Source organism: Equus caballus, chromosome 14 (genome assembly GCF_041296265.1).
Source record: "Equus caballus isolate H_3958 breed thoroughbred chromosome 14, TB-T2T, whole genome shotgun sequence".
NCBI lineage: Eukaryota > Metazoa > Chordata > Mammalia > Perissodactyla > Equidae > Equus > Equus caballus.
The window spans coordinates 51,640,383-51,666,133 of record NC_091697.1 but is presented as its reverse complement, the minus strand read 5'-3'; the positions used below and the strand labels follow the sequence as shown (position 1 = coordinate 51,666,133).

At 42.8% G+C, this 25,751-nt stretch overlaps 1 protein-coding gene across 21 annotated transcripts in view; it reads left to right on the top strand.

The window, feature by feature from the left end:
- Positions 1-25,170, top strand: part of LOC100629863 (protocadherin alpha-C2) — a 175,810-nt gene extending 150,640 nt beyond the window's left edge. For 13 of the 21 annotated variants that reach the window (XM_070234089.1, XM_023617547.2, XM_023617540.2 and 10 more), the window contains exon 4: positions 23,199-25,170. In XM_070234089.1, coding sequence (XP_070090190.1) covers positions 23,199-23,509 — 311 coding nt within the window. In that variant the 3' untranslated portion in view covers positions 23,510-25,170. The remainder of the gene's footprint in view (positions 1-23,198) is intronic. The other 8 variants (XM_070234093.1, XM_070234090.1, XM_070234091.1 and 5 more) reach the window with 1 other exon arrangement.
- The last annotated feature ends 581 nt before the right edge of the window (positions 25,171-25,751 follow it).

The following is a 25,751-nucleotide window of genomic DNA, read 5'->3' as shown; positions in this document are numbered from 1 at the left end:
GACTCAAAATATGTTATATACTATTTGGAGGGAATATGGCATAAAGATTAAGATTATAATTTGGAGTCAGATCTGAATTGAATTCCAATTCCAAACTTTTTTGCTGGGTGAGCAGAAGCAAATTGCTTATATTCATGTTTTCTTAATTGCCCCATCTATAAACTGAGTATAATAATAACACCTATCTTACCGAGTCGCCATAATAACTAAAGAAGAAAGAAAGAGCTGAATATAGTGCTTGACATATAATGCTAATAAATGTCTAATCTTCTTCTTTTTTTTCTGGGATACTTTTGTGCAGTCTATGATTGATTTGGCTGATAACCTGCTGACCAGAAGTCAGTGGTTCTCATTTCTAGACCGAGATACAGACCCTCTAAGGTTGTCTGGATCATCCTGACATCTATACGGTCCAGTAACCCTCAGCTGCCCTCCTGAAGATGGAATGAGGAAGATTTATTAGTTCCGTCCAAAGAAAAAGAAAATGCTTCAAAAAAGTTGGTTGTTTCCAGTTGCAAGTGGAGCCTGGCTTTCATTGATTCTCATGCCCTTAGTGCATCATGACAAAGGCACAGTTGCTTCCAAAAGGCTTCCTCCTGGTGCTTGAGTCTCTTACACTTGTGTCTGAGACCCTCTTGTGAACTAGCACCTTCCCACACCAGCACCCACGACGGCTGCAGCCGTGGGCACAAAGGGAGAGAGGCTGGCTGTGCACTGATCCTCATGCACGTGTGTGCTTGCAGTTGTTTTTCCTCCATTGATGAATTCTTTTGCTTTGTCACTAAACTGTTCATTTACTTTCACTGTGTGCAAAAGCCTGAAGGGATCAGTGGGGACATCACCAGATGATGCAGGATAAACAAGTCAGGCATTAAATCAGTTAATCCTGATTTCTGGCCCCTTTTTCCAGCCTTGCCTCTGTCTTAGCAGATCTGGGCCACGCGCTTCGTAATTCCTTAGCAGCTTCTCGTGAGACTGAGCAGAGAAAGAAAATGAGCGAAATAGGAAGTGCCCAACCGACGGTTACAGCTGCTTCTTCAGATGGAGGAAGGTGTTTGTTGGGAGGGGCGTTAAAGGGCCAGTCTTTCACATTTACAACTCTAACTTTCTCAGTGTGGATGCTCTGAAGAGATTTTAATGAGTGCCCTCTTGTGACCAGTTCCTAGAGGAAATCCCGAGAGGTTATAAAAAGACTGCCCCTGCCTTCTAAAGATCTGGTCCTGCTCGAGGGCACCAGGCTGCTTGGCTGTCTTCTGTGGGGTCTTCCTCTTTCTACATTTCATGGGATTTCAGGACTTACCTAAGGCAACAGTAAATTATTTTTGAAATGGGAGATATTCACCGTTTTCAAAAAGGCTCAGGGAATTCCAAAACACACAGCACTGCCAAAGATAGCATTATAGCTTGTCAAGCAACACCCCAGGGAACCTGGGACTGAACAGTGAGATTAATTAGATAGGTAAGGCAACTAAGAGGATGAGCTTAGTTAGAGAGCCTTGGTTTAGTGACTAGACAGTGTTTCTCCAAGTGTAGTTCCTGGAGCAGCAGCACTCACAGTACCTACCAAATCAGAAATTCTCAGGGTGGAGCCCAGCAATCTGTGTTTTAACAAGCCCTCCATGTGATCCCGATATGCCCTAAAGTTTAAGAACTGGTCTAGAGTTGAGAGTAAATATTCCTGAGTTGTCTGGTATCTTTGGAGGCTCAGAAACACGGGAGGAAGGCATCTGCTTATGATTCTTGCATGAAGCGGGAAGCCTTTCCCCATATGGGAGGGATAATCACTAAGAGCTCATGCTCCGGGTCAGGATAACCCTCCTTTGAGTTCCAGCTTTGCTGCTCAGCAGTTGTATGTCCCTGGGAGCTTTACTTAAGTTTTCTGATTCCCAGTTTCCTTTTCTGTAAAATGGAGATAATAGTCGTGTCTACCTTATAGGATTGTTGCAAGAATTAAATGAGATAATACGCACGTATTACAGAGCCTGGAGAACGATGTTCAGTAAATGGCAGCTATCTTTATGGTTTTTCAAGGTTTGAGTCTATCCTTCAGTTTTAGAATTTAGGTCTTAGTTGTTCTGAGTAGTCTCTGTGGGAAGGCTCTATTATAGAGATTTTTTTTAAATGCCTGTCTTTTTGTGTCCTCGGGGGATTATTTTGCCCTGATTTGCCGTATCTCTTTACTCTGTGGAAAATGGACACATTATGTGCCCTTGTTCCACAGGGGGATTTATGCTCTTATTTGTCTTAGAGATTCCTGCCTCTCTGACAAAATCCTCCCTCTCTGCACCCCACAGAGGGGCTCCATGGAGACTCCATCTCTGATCCTTCCCCAGAAAGGAGCCGCGATCCTTAAGTTTTCTCCAGTCTATTTTGGAGTACTGCCAACATGAATTTTTCCACTTCATGAGTGAGTGCAGCCTCAGGCCGTGTTCGAGAATTTAGAAAGCGTGCTGTTCCACTAACCTGCTCACCCTCGACTTCTGCCGTTGTCATGGCAATGATAGTCCTGGGAGGTTGTGCATATCATTACTAGGAAAAAAAATGAGATCCGTGATCTGTGTGGGTGGGGCAGCTCCCTCCTGTCAGTGTCCTCCCCTCTCACCTTGGTCTCGGCCCAGGTGCGCCAGCTTGGCTCAGTGGTCTCCAGCTGAGGAAAGTGAGTCCTTGTAAGATGCTCTTTTACTTGCTGGGTGTGTGGAGCTCATCATGGCTCTTGGAATTCTCTATGTAGCTTATGTTGTGTGTTCTGAACTGGCTTGGAGGGAAGGAGCAAGATGGTGTGGGAAGGGAAATGAGAATCCTCTATCTAGGAGAAGCCATGAAGCTTAAGTCTTTGCTGGCTCTGTCCATCCATGACTTTCTTCATCTCATCTATTTTTAATGATCCTGTAAATAAAAAAACTAGAATGATGACGTCCTGATTTTTCCGATGTTTAACATTTCTCTTTAATGAGTGGATTCTGAGATGGTTCTTGCCCTCCCTCTTGTGTTTCCTTCACCTCTCTCATTTTTCCTACACCAGCTTTCCAGGATCGGTAGCCCTGGGCAGAATACAGTCAGGGTTGAGGCCATGATACATAATAAAAGAATTTCTTCCCCAACAGTGGCCCAAAACAGATCATGTGACTCCTGAAAATCCAATCCCATGAGCACTCAAACCTTTGCTCCTGGGCATACATTTTAGAGGGTGTGGTGAAGAGAGGAGAGCAGCAGTAACTGTTCCCTCAGGCTGCGGTTTCCTTCAAAGCCCACAGGTGCAGAGAAGCAGCTAATGCACGGTTGGGAAATGGAGACTCATTATGGTTCTTTCAGTTAACATTGATCCCTTTAATGTGCTACTGGAGCAATACAGTCTGGCCCCTGAAAACTTCATCATGAGAAACAACTTTTGAATATATCTTAGAAAAATAATTCACTTTATTCTCTTTTTATTTAAGAGTGTTTCATGGGACAGGAGAGTTTCCAAATTACCCTCCCTTCTAATTTTGTTTACACACCAGCCTTTGTAGTTTTTTAAGCCCCTTATCAAAAGGGAAATTCAAGTTTATATTGGGGACATCCTGGGATCACAAAGGAATAAGGAAGGGGGGGTCACCAACTCTGCCATCTGACTTGGCTCATAGGCCACCTGTGTGTCTGAGAGCTTTGTGGGGAATAGGAAGTGGAGTGAGAGCCTACACTTCATTCGGTAAGGAAGATTGCTTGGATTGTTTGGAATTGGTGGGCTTAGAGCTCCTCGCTGGGAGGTGCTTGGACAAGAAGGACCTGCTTATGGCCTGGGTTGAGGACAGAGGAGTAGTGGTAGCTTATAATTCCTTTAAGCTTTGCAGCTCCAGCAAGCTTCGCCCTCAGTCTCACTGATTCTAGTAAACTAGAAATGAAATCCTGTCCCCAAGAATGGTAAGGGTCTTTAATGGCAAATATTTTCAGAGAAACTCAGCACAGATTCCCCCCAAAACTTGAAAAGTTAATTTTCACAGAGGCAGTTAACTTTGCGGTTGAGAAGGTCCTTGCCTAATCTGGAGGAACATATTCAGGTCAAGCACTGGCTAGAGACTAGGGGCCTCTACGGAAGGGTCATAAGAGAGCTCATTGCCAGGAAGCCTGGCAAAGGGCATGTGGATTGGAGAGGAGCCTCTCTCTGCCTTAGCACTTGGAGCTTGTTACTCACAGGCAAGCAGAGATCAATGCTGTTCCACTCTTGTCTCAGTGAGACCAAGAGCTTCCTCAGCAGCAGCCCTGCCTGGAATGGTCTGTCTCCAACAGAGTGGGCTAGGTGAGGGTGGGAGAAGGCAGTCCTGAGGATGGCAGTACCAAAGAAAATAAGGGGGAAAAGGATGTTTGTGCTAGTATTAAGATAGGAAATTGAGAGCTTTGTAGAAGTCAGACTCAAGAGGCGTAGCTCTAGAGGGTTAGGATATGAAAAGGTAACTTTTAGGAACCAAATTTGGATCCACAAGAGAACAGGGATGATGAGAAGCTTATTGTTACTAGAGTCATGTCCCTTGACTGCTGAATCCCAAATATGCACCTTGGGCCTCCCAATTATAGCTGCCATTGAATGTAAAAAAGAGCCAAGCAACCTTAAAAAAAAAGTAAAGCCTGTCCTGTACAGAAAGTCTGAACAATCAAGTTTGTTGTAAATAGTCCAAGAAAGTCTGCCAGCTTCAGTTTACTTCCAGCACTGGACCAATCCTGTGTCCAGAGCTGTTGCTCTAGGCGGCATCATGGGCCAAGCTGAGTAGTGAGGTGACATCCCCAAGTCTTCTCTCTTATCTTTTTTGACTCTGCATCATAGATACTGTCTTACCCAAGAATGCACGTGTCATATCTCTGCTCCCATAATCACCTGGGGTCACCTAAAAGTCTGTGGCAAGACAAGAAGCCTGAACCTGTGTGAATGAGTTACATTAGACGCACACCAAGATACAAGTCAGGGAGCTCTGGGGGGAGAAGAGCACCAGGTATGTAAACAGCCCTGAGATGGACACCTTTGAGCCTGGGAGCTTGGCTGTGTTTGATGATGAGCCATGGAATACATAAGCTCCCTTCTCTCAGCTAAGGCCTGTTAGCAAGGAATTGTGTGTGTCAGTGGGAGGTCTTTGTTGCTGAAATTTCAAAGTCTTTAAATCCTGTGCTCTTGCCCCCCTGGGTTGTACAAATAGTCTTTTAGAACAATGAAAAGAAAACTTAATAGTAGCTACTATTTATTGAGAACTGTGATACCCACTTTACATGCATTGCCTACTTAGATGAGAGAGAAATACGTTATTTTTTTATCGTTTTGTGCTTTATTCTTGTTTTTCTAAAATTTCTTATTTTTTTAATTGCAGTAACATTGGATTATAATGTTATATAGCTTTCAGATGTACATCGTAATATATTTCGAATTCTGTGTAGATTACATCATGTTCACCACCCAAAAACTAATTTTAGTCCATCCCCTCACATGTGAGCCTCATCACCCCTTTTGCCCTTCCCCCAAGAAATACATTATTTTTCTCAAGATTTAGATAAGGAAATTGAAGCTCATAGGAATTAAGTAACTTCCTTACATTCACACGTCTAGTATTTTGTTGCTCACCATTATATTCCCAGCGTTGAGCCAGGTGTCTGTCTAGTACACATGGTGCTTAACAAATATTTGTTGAATTCATTAATGAATACAATGGCAATTAATGACTTAACTAACACACTGCTCTTTCTTTGTCCCACGTGCCAGGTGAAGGGAACAGTTAGGTGACTTGGAGAGGACTGTTCACTGTCTGAGTTCCGGGCTGACCATAGGGTCTATATTACTTTCCCTTTACTGCTGTAATAAGTTAGCACAAACTTCATGGCTTAAAATACCACAAATTTGTTGTCTTACAGTTCTAGAGGTCAGAAGTCTATAATGGATTTTTCTGGGCTAAGATCAAGATGGGTTCCTGCCTCTATATAACAAGGATCCACTTTGCTTCAGTTTCCAATAACGTGTTCCTCATTTCCATCTGAGCCCTCGCTGACAGCACCTTTAATGTCCATATTTCTACCAACAGTTCATGGCAATTTAGGTATTCCCTGAGATGATATATGTTTTCCCTGTCGTGCTCCTCACTTCTATCTGAGTCCTCTCTAGCAGAGTCATTAATATCCATATTTCTACTAACAGTTTGTTCAAGGTAATCTAGGCACTTTCTCCCATGCTCCTCAAAATTCTTCCCTGTGGATGTGCCCACTGCCCAATTCCAAAGCCGCTTCTACATTTTTAGTTATCTGTAACAGCAGCACCCTACTTCCAGGCACCAAAATCTGTATTAGTTTCCTAGAGCTGCTGTTAACAAATGACCGCAAACGAGGTGATGTAAAACAATACAAATTTATGATCTTACAGTTCTGGAAATCAGAAGTCCAAAATGGGTTTCACTGAGCTAAAATCAAGGTGTTGGCAGGGCAGCATTCCTTCTGGAGGCTCTAGGAGAAGATGTGTTTCCTTATCTTTTCCAGCTTTCAGAGACTGCCTGTGTTTCTGGGCTCAGTGGCTCCTTCCTCCATCTTCAAAGCCAGCAGTATAGCATGCACGTGCAAATCTCTCTCTAACTCTGACTCTCATGCCTCCCTCTTTCCCTTTTGAGGACCCTTGTGATTACATTGGCCCCACCTGGATAATCTAGGATAATTTCTCTATCTCAAGATCCTTAATTTAATCACATCTGCAAAATCCTTTTTACATGTAACCTAACATATTCACAAGTTCCAGGAATTAGGATGTAGGCATCTTTGAGGGACCATTATTCTGCCTACCACAGGGTCTTTCATGTTTAGGCAGTGGTGGCTGTGTGTGTGTAAATTTTCGTAGAGAGGAAGGTAAAATAAGGTGCATATTAGGACCACGAAGAGGATGAAGTCAGTGTGAACTAGACTTTAAAAGCCTTTTGAAGTCTATTAATTGCCGGAAGTTTGCTGGAGACTAATTAATCACCTTCTTTCCCTCTAAATCTTAACTAATTAAGAAGAGATGCAAGGAGACAACTGAGGGATCAAAGATCAGAATAAGGTTTATTATTGGTAAAGATGGTCTGGAGAATACGCCAGGCCCTCCAACCTCCCAAATGTAAGGGAAGAAAATCAAGAATGGGAGACCTCTCCCTTGGTGACGAGGGGGAGCTGTCCTGGTTTGATTACCAAACAGAGGCGGAGCTAGAGCAACGAGAGAGAATTAGAGGAGAGGTGTATTAAGAAAGTACAGCGACTGTTGATGCTAACTTTGCCCAGTCAAGAAGCAGGTTCCATTTAAAGTCTGGCTTACGATAATCTCCCCAATCAGACAAACGACTTTTCCTTCCTGAGAAGAGTAAGTAAGGAAGTGGAGCTCAAGGTGAGAGCCCCCTTCCTAGCACATCCCACAAGGATGGAAGTATTGGTTGTGGGTGTAACCTTCTTTATGGGCAGAGGCAGAAATGTGGAGAGTGGAGGGAAATGGTTCCCACTACATTATTATGTTAAGGGCTAACAGATACTCTTCTGTCCCAAGCTTAGGAGTATTTTTCCAAGATTTGGGGAGCAGGCAGGGGAGGACAGTACTCTTTGGCTCATCCACAGGCTAATCTGGAAGGAGTCAATTAAAGGGCATGGTGGCTAGCAGAAATTCACTGTCCCCAAGGTGATGCCAGGAGACAGGGGCAACGGCTATTACCTGTCCTGTATGCATCCACCATCTGTGTCCAGGTGAAAGCAGATTAAAGTGTATATTTGGGACTTCCATGAAGAAGAAAGTACAGAGCCTGATCAGGGTGTGTGTGTGTGTGTTGGGGGTTGTGGGCAGCGGGGGCAAGGGGGTACTTCAATCAGTATTTCTAAATCTCACTTGCTTTTCTTCAATGATGCATCCTGTGTCAGGTTCAGGGGCCAGGGTGGTTATGGATACAGATGGACTCAGGATTTGTTTGTTTGTTTTTTAGGAGCATTTTGTATAACAAACCTATCCTCACACTAGTTATCTCCTTGAGGTCCTAACAGGCTAGGCACCTCCAAAGCCTAGAGCGTCTCAGCCCCCTCAGTAGCTCTGAGTGGAGATTCAATCACCCCTCATGCATCTGACAGTGGTGAGGCATGAGACCCAGGAAAGAGCCTCCTCAGAGGCCAGCATCCTTGTAGGCTCTGGCGTCATTGAGATGCGATCCAGCTGCTGTCCCTGTGGTCTGCAGGAAGTGGGGTTGTGTTTAATCAATGATCAGTGTCCTGTCAGCTTCCCTGTGTTGGCCCAAGTACAAAGTGATTCTGAATATCTATCTTGAGGAAATTTCTTTAGGGATAATGAGCTCTTCAGCATCCTGTCTCTAAATCTCAGGATTTAGAGATATAAATTAGCTTCGTTGGTCTTTTCTCACTCAGGGTCACAACCTTGCCTTCAGGATACTAGCCTTCTAAATGGCTGTGATTTGAAGGGCGCTGGGAAGATCCTCACAAAACCCACCTCACAGGCAGGTCCCTAGAACTCCACCATTAATCACTACCACCAGCGTTCTCTTTTGAAATCCTCATTCATTCATATTCTCTCTGTCTCTCTCTCTCTCACACACACACATATAAAGAAAGGAAGTTTTAGAGTATCCTATCCAAGACTGCTTTCCTGGGCTTGGCTTCAATATAGAATTTGATTGGAACCTTCTATATGATCATTAAACAAACATTTATTGAAGACCTGCTTAAGGCCAGTCTCTGTTCTAGGTGATGCATATATAACACTAACACAGACTTGTCTTCATAATCTAGTGGGGGAAGACAGAAATGTGGAGAAATGAGGTGGAAATATTGCAATGTCATGTGATAAGGACCATAATTGTGCCAGGCATAGGCAGGGCCAATGAAAGGGAAGGAAACTGGGACAAACTACCAGGGCATGTCAGTACAGAATGGGATCCAGAGTCTATCTATGTTGTATTCAATACAAACCCCATGTATGTATGGTAAGCTGGTTCACCTTTCCTGAGAGGCCCCCCAAATTGTGTTTATAGGGCCCAAAGCCTCCCTTAGCAACCATGAATACTGGATGTTATAGGAATCCAGAAGATGGAATTGGGAATTTAGGGGACCAGGTCAGAGATTATGTGATACTTAATACTGGGTATTGAGGGATGGTAAGTAGGATGTAGGAAAGAAGTGTTACAGGCAAAAGGAACAATTCAGGGCCCCCCACCCCCAAATCATAAGTGCACAATGTTGGTGAATAGAATGAGTACATTTGATGGGTGAGGAAGGATGGAAGGCTGTTGGGAAATGAGATCAGAAAGATAGACTGGAGTCAGATTTTGTGGGGCCTTAAAAAATCCTGCAGGAGAACTTACAGTTTTGTTTGTTGGCAGTGGAGGGCCGCCAGAAGGTTGGTTGGTTGGTTGGTTTTTAAGAAAGGAGCCGCCTTTGCTCTACTGAATCTTCAAAAATCAACCTGCACTATGAGGAGACAAGTTCGTGAGCAATCAACTTAGTGTTTTTCTCTACCTAAACTACGGAGTGGAAACTTTGAGTGTCTAGAAATGTGGGACCAAAAGGGAGGTGAAGGCAGCACTTTTGTGAAAAGGAGAGGCCTTGGAAATGTTAGGGGATTCTGGTGGCTTGGTCTGATCATGTCTGAGAAAATGTGCAGAGTGAAAGGCAGGTTTGTTTAAATTTTGCCTTGTGTTAGCTTCTTCCTCTTTTTTTTTTTTAAAGATTTTGGTTTTCCTTTTTCTCCCCAAAGCCTCCCAGTACATGGTTGTATATTTTTAGTTGTGGGTCCTTCTAGTTGTGGCATGTGGGACACCGCCTCAGCATGGCCTGATAAGTGGCACCACATCCGCACCCAGGAACCAAACAAGCGAAACCCTGGGCCGCCAAAGCGGAGTGCACAAACTCAACCCCTCCGCCACGGGGCGGGCCCCAGCCTTGCATTAGCTTCTTAAGGGAGGCAGCATGGCATTGCACACTCAGATCTCTGTTGTCCCACTTAATCATACACCTCCGATTTGTTAATGTGTAAAAGAGGAAAGACTGTGGGCTGCCGTAAGGATTAAAAGAGACAGGGCATGCAAAATACTTAGAACAGTGCTTAGCTCATGGTCAGCGCTCAAAAATGTTATCGTTGACTCAATTTAATACTCCTGGCACTTAGCACAGCACCTGGCACACAGTAAATAGGATTCAAAATGTTTTTGCTGGATTAGATGGAATGTACTGAAGTGCAGAGCGGGAGGTTCATGGTGGTGGAGAGGTTGTCTCGGATGACACTCATTCTCTTGCCCTCCTGCTGCTACAGTGTTCTGACGGCACCTCCATTTTATACCCTCCGTGCAGGGACATCACTGCTGGTCTAGAAATGGTTGCTCAAGGCTGAGAAGTGACACAGCAACGCAGAGTCTGGGATTCCTGCCAAATTTTAAGAAGCGCAGATTGTAACAAAGTAAGGGGGGAGGGTAGAGGAGAAAAGTTTGAAAACCCAACCAAAGCCAGAAGCAGTTTTCTTGTTAAGGGAGAGATTATGCTTCTCGCAGTTTCAGGTGGGACAGGCAGTGTGACAGCACTGGGAAGACTGACTGTCAGGCTGTGGTGTGGCGGGTTCTGGGGTCCAGGCAAGGCTGCTTCAAGCTCTTAGAAGGGCGCTGTTTAGTTTAATATCATGCTGACGCCATCTTGAAGTTCTTAATAATGTTTTAACAAGGGACCCCCATTTTAATTTTGCACTGGGCCCTGCAAATTACGGAGCTGGTCTTGGGTCCAGCCTACCTGGGACAGTGACATTTTGTCTCAGCTGGTTTTTGAGCTGGTTTTTGAATTTGCAGCTGGTTAAGCAAGTAGAGGCTGGGCTAATATTCTTTTTAGTCTCTCTCTCTGATTTAATTATGCAACGACGAAAATCATAGCAAACTAAATCTGTACAGAACTGAAATAGAATCAATAGTACCCCTACCTGTAGTCACACTCTCCAGAAGTAACCACTGCCAATAGTTTAGGGTATATCCTCCAGATTTTTATGAGTATAAAGTTTAAAGTACTGTATTATAAAATAATATGCAACTACATTGTTGTTGTAAATATTAAACAATATAGCATCATTTGCATGAAAATTTTCAAGTTTTCCTCAGCCTTACTCCCTTTTACTGAAGCAACCCCTGTTAACAGTTTGGTGTGTATCCTCCAAATATTTTTTTAATTAATAATAAACTTAATTTTTTTAGAGCACTTTTAGCTTCACAGCAAAATTGAGTGGAAAGTAGAGAGAGTTCCCCTGTCCCCACACCCACACTGCCTGCCCCACTATTGATACCCAGCCCCAGAGTGGTACATTCATTACAATCGATGAACCTACATGACACATCATTATCACCCGAAGTCCATGGTTTACACTAGGGTTCACTCTTCCAAATGTTTTTGAAGTTAATTTTTAATCACATAATTGGTGTATGAATTTTTTTAAATATGTAGGCTTTCAAAAAGCAAAATGAAATAATATTATGCATATTAAAAACAGCTTTTTTTTTTGACAAACCCCTTTCCAAGTCATTACATATAGAGCTGCCTCATTCTTTTTTAATAAGAGCATACTATGTGGTATGTCTATAATATAACTTGTTTATCCAGTTTCCTATTGGTATCTATGTTTTTTTAAATAATGCAATGCACATTCTTATGCAAATATTTTATGCACTTTGTAGAGGATAGATTTCTGGAAGTGGAATTACTGGGTTACAGGGAATGAACATATCAAATTGTCACTCTCTCATCTGGAGTTGGACAGCATTTATTGTGCACGTCCCTCTGACCACCAGCTCTAGCTAGGACTATGTGTCACTTAACTCAGTGACATCGTTGTCAAGAGACTTAGCCTGGAAAGTTGAAAGCACTGGAGCAGAGAGATGAGAGCATTTACTTGTGAATAGCAACAGTAATAGCTAACCTGTATTAAGCGCTTTAACTGTGTTTTATGCACTGACGCCGGATATTGTTCTAAGCAGTGTACATGTATTAACTCCTTTAATAGGTATAACTGCCCCCAGAGATAAGTCTATTATTATACCCATTTTAATGCTTAGGAAACTGAGACACCTAGGGTTAAGTAAGGTCACACATCTGTCTAGTAAGTGGTGGGACCGGGATCTGAAGCAGGGCTCTTTGACTTCTGAGCCTGTGCTCGTAACCTCTGCAAACACCATCTCTAGAAAGTTTAATGCCATTTTTGTGTCAGAGTTTCTCTACTTTGTTTATTCCTTAAAACAGTATTATATTCATTCATTTACTTGTCTTTTTCTACGCTATAACTCTTTGAGGGCAGGGTACCTGTTCTAATTTTATTTATATCCGTATCCCTAATTCCTAGCACAATGTCTAATTTATTGTACAAAATAAATAAATTTAGTTGAATGAGTAACAGTGCCTCTGGGAGGAAGCTACTATATGCATGTTAGAAATGAAGAAACTACAAATCAGTGTCACCCAAATTGTGTAGAATAAAATAGTAGAAAGCAGAATGGTGGAGCTGCAATTTGAACCCAGTCCTTTTGATACCTAGTCCAGCGTGCTGTCCGCCATGTCTAAGCTGCCTCCTTCCTGCCTGCTCCGGAGGGCTCTGGAGGATGGCTCCCTACTTAGCAACCATTTCTAAGCTGGAAAACTTCACAGCTAGATGTCTTTAATGATCCCTGGGAGGGGCGGAGCCCTATGGGAGGAGGCCCCTGGAAAACAGAGTTCCTGGAAGGATTGCATCCAGGAATAGGCTGTTAGAGGAGAGACAGGTTCTTCAGCAGACTAGTACAGAGTAATAATACCTGTCCTTTATTTCAGTTTCTGCACGTCAGACATCGTTTTATGTGATTTATGAGCATTGTCTCTTTTTAATGCTCACAATCCCATTAGATGGATATCGTTATCTTTGTTTCACTTATGAAAGAATGGGGCTAAGAGGCCAAGTGACTTGCTCAAGGTTACACAACAAGTAAGTGGTAAATCTGAGATTCTGGCTCAAATCTGCGTGACTCCCAAACCTCGATTTTAAGCATTCTGCTAACCTCAGGCTGTAACAGCAGGCCGAGGCAGGGGGCATTGTAAGAAGACTGTAAGGGGAAATTGCTCTCCCTAGACCCAGAGGGACTTCACCAACCAGGAAATAAGATGGAGAAAACCATGCAGCCTGAGCCCTGCTAGGTTAGGGGGTCACGGAAGGAAGAAATGTGATTCTTTTTTTTTTTTGGCTGACTATGGAAAGCTAGGAAGATTTGAGACTAGCCATTCCAATTTTTGAATCTGGGTTTACAGCACGTGATGTCTTTATACTCTTAACCTAGAAATGGCAGAGTTATTTTGGGCACAAAGCAAGAGCTGTGGCTTTAAAAATATGCCACTGTATTTATCTCTTCCGCTCCAAGATTACTGAAAATTAGCCCAGCTGTGGCCTGAGGCACCAAATAGCCACAAAATCTTCCAGATCACTCAACCCACCCAAAGTGGGTGAAACACCCAGGAGGGGCAGCCTCTGGGGAGTGGTGTCAGATCAGCTTCCCCATCACCAAGCCTACCTTCTGATCGGATACACACCATCCTTTCCCAGCTGCTCTAGGGATCAGAATGCTAGGCCTGGGAACTGAGCTCAACCCTCTCTCCTCCCTGATCCCCAAGTCTTCGCAAGAAGTAAAAAAAAAAAAAAAAATTGTCTTATTGAGCCAGAGAGTCAGTGCGAGAATAAGTTTTCAGCTTTATTACCAAATCCCTGTGTGATTCAGGGCAAATCATCTTTCTGTAATTTAAGCCTTCAGTTTCCTTATCTATAAAGTGGAAATCTTTAAAAAATATATGCATGCATATAATATATATATAAATATATTGTATATTTATATATAAATACATATAGGCAAAATGCTTAATAAATTGCCTGACCTGTAATAAACAATTGATCAATGTTCCTTAAACAAATGAGTGAATCTTCTGCTGCTCTGACCTAACAAGTAAAATTAATGAGCTTTTACTTTGTGCCAGGCACTGGGTTGTGTGCTCTATAAGGATAATTACATTTAATCCTATAACAGCCCTATGAGGTGGATGTTATTGTCTCCTTTACAGATGAAAACTGAGGCCCAGAGAGATTAAATCATTTGCTAAACATCACATAATTTACATGATGTAGCCAGATTTAAACTGAGTGTTCCGATTATAGAGCCTGAGGCCCTACAGAAAACAGGGAGGATAATTTTACGTTCTCTTGTTTCCATGGAAAATTCTTTCCACTGTCAATTGAAGGACTGAGAAGCAGTGGGGAAATGCTAGAAATGTTCACCCAGGTGGTTTTAGCTTTCTCCCTGTCTCTCTGATCCTAGACATGATTTGGGTTGCAGACCATAGTTCTCCTGTTTTGTGGGCTGTAATTACTCAGATTAACGTGTGCAATTCATAAAGGATTAGGTGAGGGAGAGGAGGCGGAGCTTGTCCAAGCAGTCCACACCCCCCACTGATGGTGGGATGGGGGTGGGACGGGAGCTAGAGATGTTTTATGACCTGGTCTTTCAGCGGGTTTGATTGACGGTGGATGCTTTTTGCCTTTTGATCAGGCTGAGCATGTATAATTCTATAATCTGCCAAGTTCTGGTAAAGAGAGAGACACGAAGAGATAGACAGACAAATAGACACAGACACACACACGCATACAAGGAGAAAGAGAGAGACAGAGACAGAGAGAGATGAAATGGTTGCTCAAAGCCAAAGAAGGCTCAAATGAAATTAGAGCTGCATGAAAGCCTGCAGTGGCTGGTTCTGGTAAGGAGAGGAGTCAAGGAAGGGGGAGGAGTGGGATGTCCCTGTGCAGAAAGCCTGGATGTTCTCTTGCAAACCCAGAATCCGCACAGCCTTCTGTGCCCTGACTCTTCCCTGGGCAGCCAGAGGCAGCGGCAGCAGCAGCCCACGCCACAGAGCAAACAGTCCAGGGGAGCTGTCTGGCTCGGCCGGAAACGGCTGTAATCATTTAATAGCCTTTGCTGGCTGCACTGACCTAGCGGGAGGCAGGCTCCAGAGTGCTGTCTGGCAAGATAGTCTCTGGCTTTAATCAAAATGATGGGTTTTCTGGAAGCTCTTTATTAACCTCAGCACCAAAATCCCAGAGATGGTAACAAAGGGATGAATGGGGAGTGAAGGGGCGGGGCTGAAACCTGCAGCCTGGGCTGTGATTTTCCTGAGCTTGTCATTCTTGAATCCACATCCCTCCCCCCACCTCCATTCCTTCCTGCAACTGATGCTAGCTTAGAGGCTTCTGCCACCTCTGTCTCCCAAATGGTGACAAAACAGATATAATCATAGTAATTGCTACATCTGTATAATGCTTCAGAGTTTCTTCAAAGGGTCTTCATATACAGCTCAGACGTGGGTCTCATAACTGGAGTGAGACTGCCTAGGTTTGAGTCCCCACCTCCACCAGTTAGTAACCATGTGACCATTGGTCCTTAGTGTTTTTATTTATAAAAAAGAAATATCTATAAAACAGACCTGGATACTGGCACTGTCTACTTCATATGGCAAAATCTACTTCATATGGAGCAAAAATTATATTGCATGCAAATCTGCTTAGCCCAGTGCCACACCCACAGGAAGGACACAGTAAATGTTAACTACATCTGTAACCTTGTAGAGAGGAAAGTGGTCATTTCCATTTTATGGATGACGAAACTGAGACTCAGAGATATTTATGTAAATTGCCCAGGACTATGTACTATTAAGTGAAAGGGCCAAGGCAGGCCCTCAAATTCAAAAGAGCAAAGCAAGATGAAGAGAGGAAAAGAGAATTAAACACCCTCAGCATTCTCCAGCCTATACCCCTCCAGGAGCTTTCTTGAAAGTAATATCCTTGGTCAAAATGACTTTGCATTGTTCTGTTATGGAAAATCAGAAAAAACGTCTCTTGGCCTTAGTTGATTGTCCAGAGCAGTCCAGAATAGGGGTGGGGAGTTGGGCCGGCCCAGTGGCATAGTGGTTAAGTTCAAGTGCTCCCTTGGGTGTTCTGGGGTTCACAGGTTTGGATCCCAGGCAGGGACCTAGCATGCTTGTCAGGCCATGCTGTGGTGGCATCCCGCATAAAATAGAGGAAAATTGGCACAGATGTTAGCTCAATGACAATCTTCCTCACCAAAAAAAAAAAAAAAAAAAAAGAATAAGGGTTGGGGGTGAGTTTATAAGTCTGGCATTTTGCTTCACAGTGTTTAGGACCTTCCCTGGCATCTGCATTGGCAAAGCCCCCAGCCCAATCATTCTGGGTCACTGAGACTAAACTCCGTGAACTCAAGAAGCCAGAGTTAGTTTAGTATGAATGAGGGAAGTTGGGAGTGTTGCCAAGAAGACCCTGGGCAGTGTCTAAGGGAAGTGCCTAAAGTGGATTATAGGATTAAGTGAAATGGTCAGCTACCTCCCGAGGGCAGAGTTTTTTTCTTTGGGAGGAAGATTAGCCCTAAACTAACATCCTCCTCTTTTTACTAAGGAAGATTGGCCCTGAGCTAATGCCCTGGGCTAATATCTGTGCCCATCTGGCCCCCAGAGGGCAGTTTTTAAAGTTGCAGGTCTATATGCTTTAAAAAAAAAAAAAGGATGTTGTTCTGATTTTTAAATGTATTCCTGCCAATTGTGGAGAAATTGGCCAATACCAAAAAAAAAAGGAAAGACATTTACTAAAATTATGATCATATTCTATTAAAACTTTTAAATCCTATTGAATTGTAATCTAAATGTCATGGCTCTGGCTAAAGGATCCAGACCTACACCTGCTTGATATGTGTCTGAAATCCTCTTTCTAGGCTCTAATAGGTCCATTCGTTTGGGTCTTGACTGTGTCTCAGTCTTGTCTTTGTTTGCCTGGGTTTCTGGGAGCAGAGGGGAGGGGAGTTGTGGGAGGTCCCAGGACGGGGGAAGGGAGGCAGCACTGAAAGAAGAAACATTCCCTTGATTGACCATTTGCTGGGACTGGCCCTGGGCTGGGATTTGGGGTGGAAATGGTATGTCTTCTTTCTCATCTTTTTTAAAGGGGACTATCTCCTTGATTCTGTCCCAGAGTCACAGCATGTTATAGGCAATGCTGAGCAAGGGTCTTCAGTGCTGTTGGCCAAAAGGAAATATCGTTTGTCAGATCCTTAAGCTATCGCTTCACCTGAATGAGCCCGCAAAGATGTTTGCTTACGCAACAGCCAGAACAGGTTGGGCACAATGGTCTGCCAGGGACTGGAGAAACTAGATCTTGTTCTGCTCTGCAGAAGCTCAATATGAGGAGGATGCACCTGAATGGGTCTCTGACTGCTTCTTGGAGTTTAGGCTGAGTCAGACCTAACTCAGATTCCCAGCAAAGACCAGAGAAGCTCAAAGACATGTTAAGAGAAGCTCATTAACCCTTAGTGGTCCCGCTGTGAGGGGCTCCCTCGGCCAATAGGCACAGCCATTAATGTACTTTAACTCTGCAAGATAAAGCTATCTCTGAGCTGTGCATCTCCACATGACAGTCTTAAAGTCCTCATGCAGAGTTCTGGCTGTGATTGGAAAAAATTTCCATCCTGGGCTCTGTGAGAGCAATCAGAGGAGTATGAGTGGTGTTGAAACCCAGTTCTCCTAGACGCCAAATCAGAGGCTTTTAAATACATTTCTTGCTTTTGTCTCTGTCTCTCAGGGACTGGGCCTGTATTTGAAAGGTAAGCAGGCAGATTCTGGCTGAGCTCAGTTGCAGATTTGATTATCTTGGATCAAAGAAATTAGGCAGTCTCAGAGAAAAAATACCTGTTACTGCCCTATGTTCAAAGAGCTACAGTGTCAGCCCTGCCAGGGGAAGTATGGTAGAGGGAAGGGGTTAAGGGGAGAGAAAAAAGTTTCTTGCTCCCTTTCCCTACTGCCTGCTGATTCTTGGACTAAATTTGTAACATCCTTTCCCTGCCTTCCTAGCCCCAAGAGCTGTGCCATTTATAGTTGCCCATATGTGGTTCTATTTATTGAGCTCTTATCTTGTGCTGGGGATCAGGCTTAGCTCTTTACATGCATTACCTCACTGTCTTCAGGGACTCCGAAAGTGCCGCCAGTAGAGAGTTGTTTGATCTACTAAGGAGTGGGGACCACTTCTACTTCTCCCATCAGTCCTTTCATTCATCCATCCAACGAGTATTTATCAAACATCTGTTATGAGCCAGGAATTGTGCTAGATATTAGTTATACCCTGGGGAATGAAACAGATAGATTTTCTTCCTCTATGGACATCACAGTGATAGAGAAAGGGGTGAAGAGGGTGCTGCTTGCCTAGGATGGTCATAGAATGCCTCTCTGAGGAGGTTACATTTAAGCCCAGACTCTGAGAATGAGGAGTCATGCTAAGAATGGAGGGGATCATTCCAGGCAAAAGGAAACCATATGTATACAGATGGTGAGGCGAAAACAATCCCAAGGGCTGTCTGAGGAACTGAAAGAAGGCCTGTGTGGCTGGAGGATAGTGGTAAGAGGGAGACTTGTAGATTAGATTAGAGAAGAAAAATATATCAGATTATTGAAGGGCCTTATAAACCATGTTAAAGAGTTCGATTCTTTTTTTCCTCAAGGCCGTAGAAAGCCTTTGAATAATTTTAAGCAGGGGAGTGATATAATCTAATTTCTATTTTTTTAAAGGATTTTATTGTATGTATGTTATACTCCAGTTTTTTAAAAAAGAAGTCTTTCAGGAATAAAGATGACTGTCGCTCCTAGGTGGAGAGGTAGGAAGAGGCAAAAGTGGAAGCAGGTTGAGGAAGGACGAGGCTACTGCTGAAAGAATGGTGTCCTGAAAGAAGGCAGCAGCAGTGAAAATGGGGAGAAGAGGACAAAGTCAAGTGATGGGGTTCAGGGTAGGTCGCCCTAAGATGCGCCACTCTGGTATGCAGACTATTCCGAGCTGCAGACAATAAAGGCTCAGACTCAGCAAGAACATTTGACTTTTTCCCCCACTGCCTAGAAGAAATTTAAGATAAAGGCCTGTCCTCAGGACGAGTCATCACCATAGATAACTCTGGGTTCCTGTAGACTGGGAGGATCCTTGCTAAGCCCACTTCTATCAAAGTTCTATGTACCAAACATTTGCTTTTCCATTTCCATGTGGGTTGCCTTCCTCCCCTTTGAAGACCCAAACCACTACCCTAAACGTCCTCCTTGTCTGTAGCTGGAGATACTTAAACAGGTAGCCTTGGCCAGTTGGCTGAGTTGCTCAGGTTTCCTGAGCCTCTCCCATGTATACATGTTATAAAGCTTTGTTTAATTTTCACCTGTTCTTCTGTCTCCTGTGAATTTAATTTATTGTCCGCAGAAGGACCCAGAGTGGGTAGAGGAAATGTCTTCCTCCCTTACACAAGATATAGGATATTGGAGGCAGAATCCTATATCTCCTATATCTACTCCTAGATATAGGAGGCAAAAGTGACAGGTTTTGATATATTATAAATGAAGAATGAAGAGTAGAGAAAAATGAAGACTAGCTCTGAAGTTTCTGGCTTGAGCATTGGGGTGAATGAAGTGTCGTTTATTGAGACTGGAGAGATTTAGAAAGGAATAGATGAGAGGAATCAAGAGTGGGATTTCAGATTCCGTCAGTTTGAGATGCCCATGAGACCTCCAAGAAGAGATAACCAGATAGGCAGTGGGATATGTGAGACTGGAGCACAGAGAGATATGGGCCTTGCCAGGGTGGGGAAAATCTCCTTTCTTCCTTTCTTGTGTTTTTATGGCTGGGCTAATAATAAAAGTGACACAAGATCGGATTAACAGGAGAAAAACCCAGTTTAATACATACATGTTGGAGACTATAGAGAAATAATGCTCGGAGAATGGACAAAGCAGGCAGTATATAAATCTTTTACACAAAGAAACAAATTTGTGAGGAATAACAGGACAAAGAAACTTAGATTTGAGGTACGCAGTTAGGAATTTAAGCAGAGTGTAGGCTTGAGGCAGTAAATTAGCAAGGTTTGCTTCTGCAGCCTTATCAGCCTGAATTCCCTTGACCTCGTGATAAGGCTGCAGGGAGAGCACCCTTACATGGGAGATTTATTTCCTGCTTTCAGGGGGAACAGAGACAGGAGGGTCAGAAAGCCCTTTTTGCTTCTCAAGTAACATTAATTCAAAATAATCAATATGCTATTGAGGAATATTTTGGGGTGGCCTGCCCTCGGCCCGAACAGCTTTAAATATAAATTTGTATCTCATTAGCATATTTAGATAGTATGTACACCCATGGACAAGACTGAGATCCCAGAAGGAGAGAGTGACGAGAAAGAAGGTGTAGGGCCAACCCCAAGGAAGCTCCAACACACCGGTGAGGAGGATCCCGCAAGGAAACTGACAGGAACAGCTGAGAGAAGGGTCAGGAGTACAGTTTGACAAGGAACTCGTAAAAATAAGTGTTTCAAGAAGACAACAAATCCTACTTAGAGGTTCGGTAAAATGAAGACTAAAATGTGACCACTAGCTTTGGAAATAGTGTAATTAGTGAGTTTGGCATGAGCAGTGTTAGAAAAGTAGTGCTCAAGGGATGTCAAATTGGGGGAGACTGAGAAGTGATGGGAGGTGAGGAGATGGAAGTAGCGGATGTGGACCACCCCAAACTGCAATCAAACATAAATGATTTGTCTGCTGGAACTTTTCACGACTCCACCAGAGGAGCAGTGTCAGATCCATGAACACTGCTGTGATGTCAAAGGGCTCCAGTGTCATGGCCACTGGGAATACTTTGCTCAAACAGACCATTACTCTTCCTCTCTGACCTCTTCTCTTCTAGAAGTCATTGGTTTACTTTATGGTGTGTCTTCCAACTAGGCTCCTGGAAAAGTTTTGCATTGAAAACCCCTGTGGCTGCATAATCATTTCCCTAAGTCTCAGTGCAAATTGCACCTCTCCTCTGGAATCTCCTTTGACTTTCTCAAGTATAATTAATAATTAATAATTAATAATTTTCTCCTCTGGAGTCCCATAATACTTTACACATACCTTGGTTATTGCATTTATCAAGTTGGTTTGTAGTCACTTGAGTGTGTGTCCCAACTAGACTGTGAGCACATTGAGAGAGGGGGCTGGATTTAGAAAGTAAGGTTAGCTCCCAATGCTTTACCCAAACAAGTAGGCCCAATTTACAACAGGATTCCATCCTCTTTTGCTGCATGGTATCCCTCTATACCCACACTTCTTTCCGTCTCTTCTCTGCTTCATTCTACTACCCCTCAAGGTTATTAGAATAGAATTAGGATTAAATAATTGATTCAACTTGTTTATTTGTTTATTTATTCATTCATTCATCCATTCATTTATTTATTTTGCAGGGGAACATTTGCCCTAAGCTAACATCTGTTGCCAGTCTTCCTCCTTTTTCTTCCTTTTCCCCTGCAAATCCCCAGTGTGTAGTTGTGTATAGTTGTAAGTTCTTCTGGTTCTTCTGTGTGAGCCACTGCCACGTCATGGCCACTGACAGACAAGTGGTGTGGTTCCGCACCCAGGAACAGAACCTGGGCAGCCCAAGCAAAGTGTGCAGAACTTTAACTGCTAGGCCATCAGGGCTGTCTCCTCAACTACTTTATCTTTTGTTTTGAGTAGGTGTCAAAATACATTTGTAGTCAAAGTTTTCTCTAGTTCCTACACTAAAAGTAACATAATCTGCTTGTACTTCTAGTTTAGGATCTCATTTTTTGTTTTTTTTTCCCAATTTAGCCAAAGACAGTTAAAGATTTTTGAGTGCAATTGCAGACAATGGTTCTGAAATCCCTTGGCAGTTCTTAGTTTGGGGGGCATCATCTGGATGATGCAGAATATATTTAGATCAGCTGCCTTTCGTGCGAATATTTCCTCCCATTCTGTAGGTTACCTTTTCATTTGTTGATGTTTTCCTTTGTTGTGCAGAAGCTTTTTAGTTTGGTGTAGTCTCGTTGTGTTTTTGTGTGTGAGGAAGATTATCCCCCAGCTAACATCTGTTGCCAGTCTTCCTCTTTTTTCTTGAGGAAGATTGTCACTGAGCTAACATCTGTACCAGTCTTCCTCTATTTTGTATGTGGGATGCTGCCACAGCATGGCTTCATGAGTGGTGTGTAGGTTGGTGCCCAGAATCTGAACCCAGGAATCCTGGGCCACTGAAGTGGAGTGCGTGAATTCAACTGCTACACCACCGGGCCATCCCCTAGTCCCATTGTTTAATTTTGCTTTCGTTGCTTTTGCTTTTGGTGTCAGATTCAAAAAATCATTGCCACAACTGATGTCAAGGAGCTTATGACCTATGTTTTCTTCTAGGGGTTTTATGGTTTGAGGTCTTACACTCTAGTCTTTAATCCATTTTGAGTTAATTTTTGTGTACAGTGTAAGATTATCAGTCCAGTGTCATTCTTTTGCATGTGGATGTCCAGTTTTCCCAACACCATTTATTGAAGAGGCTGTTCTTTCCCCATTGTATATTCTTGGCTCCTTTGTCATAAATTAATTGACTATAAATACGTGGGTTTATTTCTGGGCTCTCTATTCTGTTCCATTGATCTAAGTGTCTGTTTCTCTGCCAATACTATACTGTTTTGATTACTATAGCTTTGTAATATAGTTTGAAATCAGGGAGCATGATGCCTCCAGTTTTATTCTTTTTTCTCAAGATTGCTCTGGTTATTCTGGCTCTTTTGTGAGTCCATAAAAGTTTTAGGATTGTTTGTTCTATTTCTGTGAAAAATGACATTGGAATTTTGATATGGATTGCATTGAATCTATAGATTGCTTTGGGTAAAATGGATCTTTTAACAATATTAATTCTTCCAGTCCATGAGCATGAAATGTCTTTCCATTTATTTGTGTCTTCTTCAATTTCTTTCATTAATGTATTATAGTTTTCAATGTACTGGTCTTTCACCTCCTTTGTTAAGTTCATTCCTAGGTATTTTATTGCATAGTCTGCTTTAATCTAGTACATTTCCTGCCCCATTCCCAGGCAAGATCATCACAACCACATTCTTTAGGAAATTCTCCACAATGAACAAAAATATGTTCCTAGAAAATTAGATTTCAGGACTCTCTGGTGAGAAAATCTGAGTTCTTGCTTGTTTCCAAACACTGGCCTTACCTTCAGGCTTGAAGAAATAACCCGCGATTTCTTGGGGGCCAGGCCTGTGTGCAGCTTCTTCTGTATTCGACCCACTAGTGTGGCACGGAAGATATGTGTTGACTCTCTCACTGACTTGTGATGTTTTGTGTTTCAGAACCAGAAGCAGGAGAGGTGTCCCCTCCAGTCGGTGCTGGTGTCAACAGCAACAGCTGGACCTTTAAATACGGACCAGGCAACCCCAAACAACCTGGTCCCGGTGAGTTGCCAGACAAATTCATTATCCCAGGATCTCCTGCAATCATCTCCATCCGGCAGGAGCCTACTAACAGCCAAATTGACAAAAGTGACTTCATAACCTTCGGCAAAAAGGAAGAGACCAAGAAAAAGAAGAAAAAGAAGAAGGGTAACAAGACCCAGGAGAAAAAAGAGAAAGGGAACAGCACGACTGACAACAGTGACCAGTGAGGTCATCTAATGGAAACAAGCCACTTAGCCAGTTTTTGTAATAATGGCAAATCTCTCCCATGTAGCAACTCCCTTCTCCCTTCTCCTATCCACCTGAGCCCTCTCTTAGAGACCTCAGAAATCTGCAGAAAGTTCCCTGTGTCTGTCTAGATCGCATTTAACAGGTTTTGTCTGAAAAGCTTTACTAAGTCTGGTGTTAACTCTTTCTCTCCGCTCTGGCTTGTTTTCAGAACCTAAAAAGCAGACCCAAGTTTCCTTTCTCCTCCGCCGCAAAGGAGAGGCTTCCCAGCCCCGCCAGTGAGAGGTTGGACTCTCTGCCCTGTGCTCCGGGGATCCTGTCTTGATGACACTTGCAGGGCAGGCTGAAAGGTTTTGAGATTGAGCAGCTTGGGTGTCTGTGGCCACTGGGTATGTGTGGCCACCGGGGGTATGTGAGTGCCAGAGATTGGCTGGGATGGGCCAGATTAGACTAATTGGCGCAAGGAGGGCTGGGAAAGAAAGGCAAATAAACAGTTGGAGTTACCAGTCTGGAGGGGAAATGTGAAACTAAAAGGGACCAGACTTTCTAAATCTTACAACTCAAGAGACGGTGGCCACCCTCTAGCAGACAAAACTACTCCCACTGACGAGGCTTTAGAAGCCCCTAAAGCCTGTTGGCTGTGGTATCATTAAACCTAAAACCTGCGTTATACCTACAAGCGAATAGTACAGTGTTTAACAGGGGGCCAACCAGGTCAACAGAAGCAGATCTGATGTATTTCCTGTATATGTCCTTGTGCTCACTTTATTAAAAATTCTTTTGCACACGATGTTTATGAAAAGGCCAGATCCTTTTCCAATGACACATATGCAAAAGCAAAAGAAAAAAGAAAACCCCAACACCTCACTTTATGCTGTTTGTTGTTTGATAGATTTATTTAAAAAAAGAGAAAATCTATAACTATAAATCTTTAAAGAGAAATATGATGAATACAATTCCCCTAAACTCTCCTCAGAAGAGAATTATTCAGTCTACAGCCATTTAAATGATCATTGCTGCTACAGAAGTGCTTTAAGAGAATTGCCTGAAACATCTGTATTATACCGGCCACCTGCCAATCACAGCTTTACTCTTTTCAGGTCACTCTGGGGCTGCCTCTTGCATGTATTAATTACTAAATAAAAGGACCTTTCTCTCTCTCTTTTCTAAGAAACAATTATGTGCACTTTGAATACACAACCTTCTCTAGCCCACTATATCAAGACCCAGAAATTGAAGAAAAATCTTGTTTTCTCATACATACAGTGAGCAGACTTTTCAGTCCTCTAAGTCTGTGATTTGTCTTGGTGTGCTAGCCTACACCTTCTCTTTGGTTTAGTTTTCCTTTTCTAGAAGACTCTGAATTGCTAATCTTGCTAACACCTCTGATGTTCCCTGAAATCAATCTCCCATATGTATGCTGTATGCTATTATAAGACTCCTGAAATATACTTACTCTGTGCTTGTGTATGTGAATGTTAATGCAACTATTACCTAGAGTGAACTTTAAGCTTTATTGTTGAATGTAATTCCATTATATTTCCTTTTGTACACCTGTGAAAAAGTGGAGTAGTGTTTTTTTAACCATTGTTAATCAGCTTTTGTGTATGAAAGACACAGTAAAATTTCTTTCTTAAATCAAGATACTGGTGATTCAAGGAATTTTATTTATGGTCAGCCAAGAGCTCTCTCTTGCCAAGACTCCTGCTGGCAAGAGAATGGATAAAGCTGTTTTTTTCTAGTAACAATTCTGGAATGAATACCGAAGATATTCCCTGAGGGTGTGCAAGCACAAAATTTACCAATCTGGCCTCTTTGAAGTCACAGAGTGCTTTGAAATTCTAACAGTATCTGGAATATCAGCTCATAGAAAAGAATAAGATTTACTGTCACCTTAAATAATAAATTTTAATTTTGTTAGAATGTACAATTTAGAAGTTTGATTAATTATATTATCTTTTAAAAGTTAACGTAAAAGAGGTAGGAGTCTGTTATTAAAACAAAAACATTAAATCTAAAAAAAAAAAAACCTGTTTTGTCTACTTATAGCTTCATTCTCCCATATTTTGAAGGGTGTGTAACTTCAGCTCTGCAGGATTGCATGGGGTAAAACTTGTTGCCAGCACATGTGAACCATTGCTACATTGTAGGTTGTGATCATTTGCCCCACTGAAACCCATGTATCTGACCTTACGTGCCTTTTGAATACTAGGAGAATCGGGC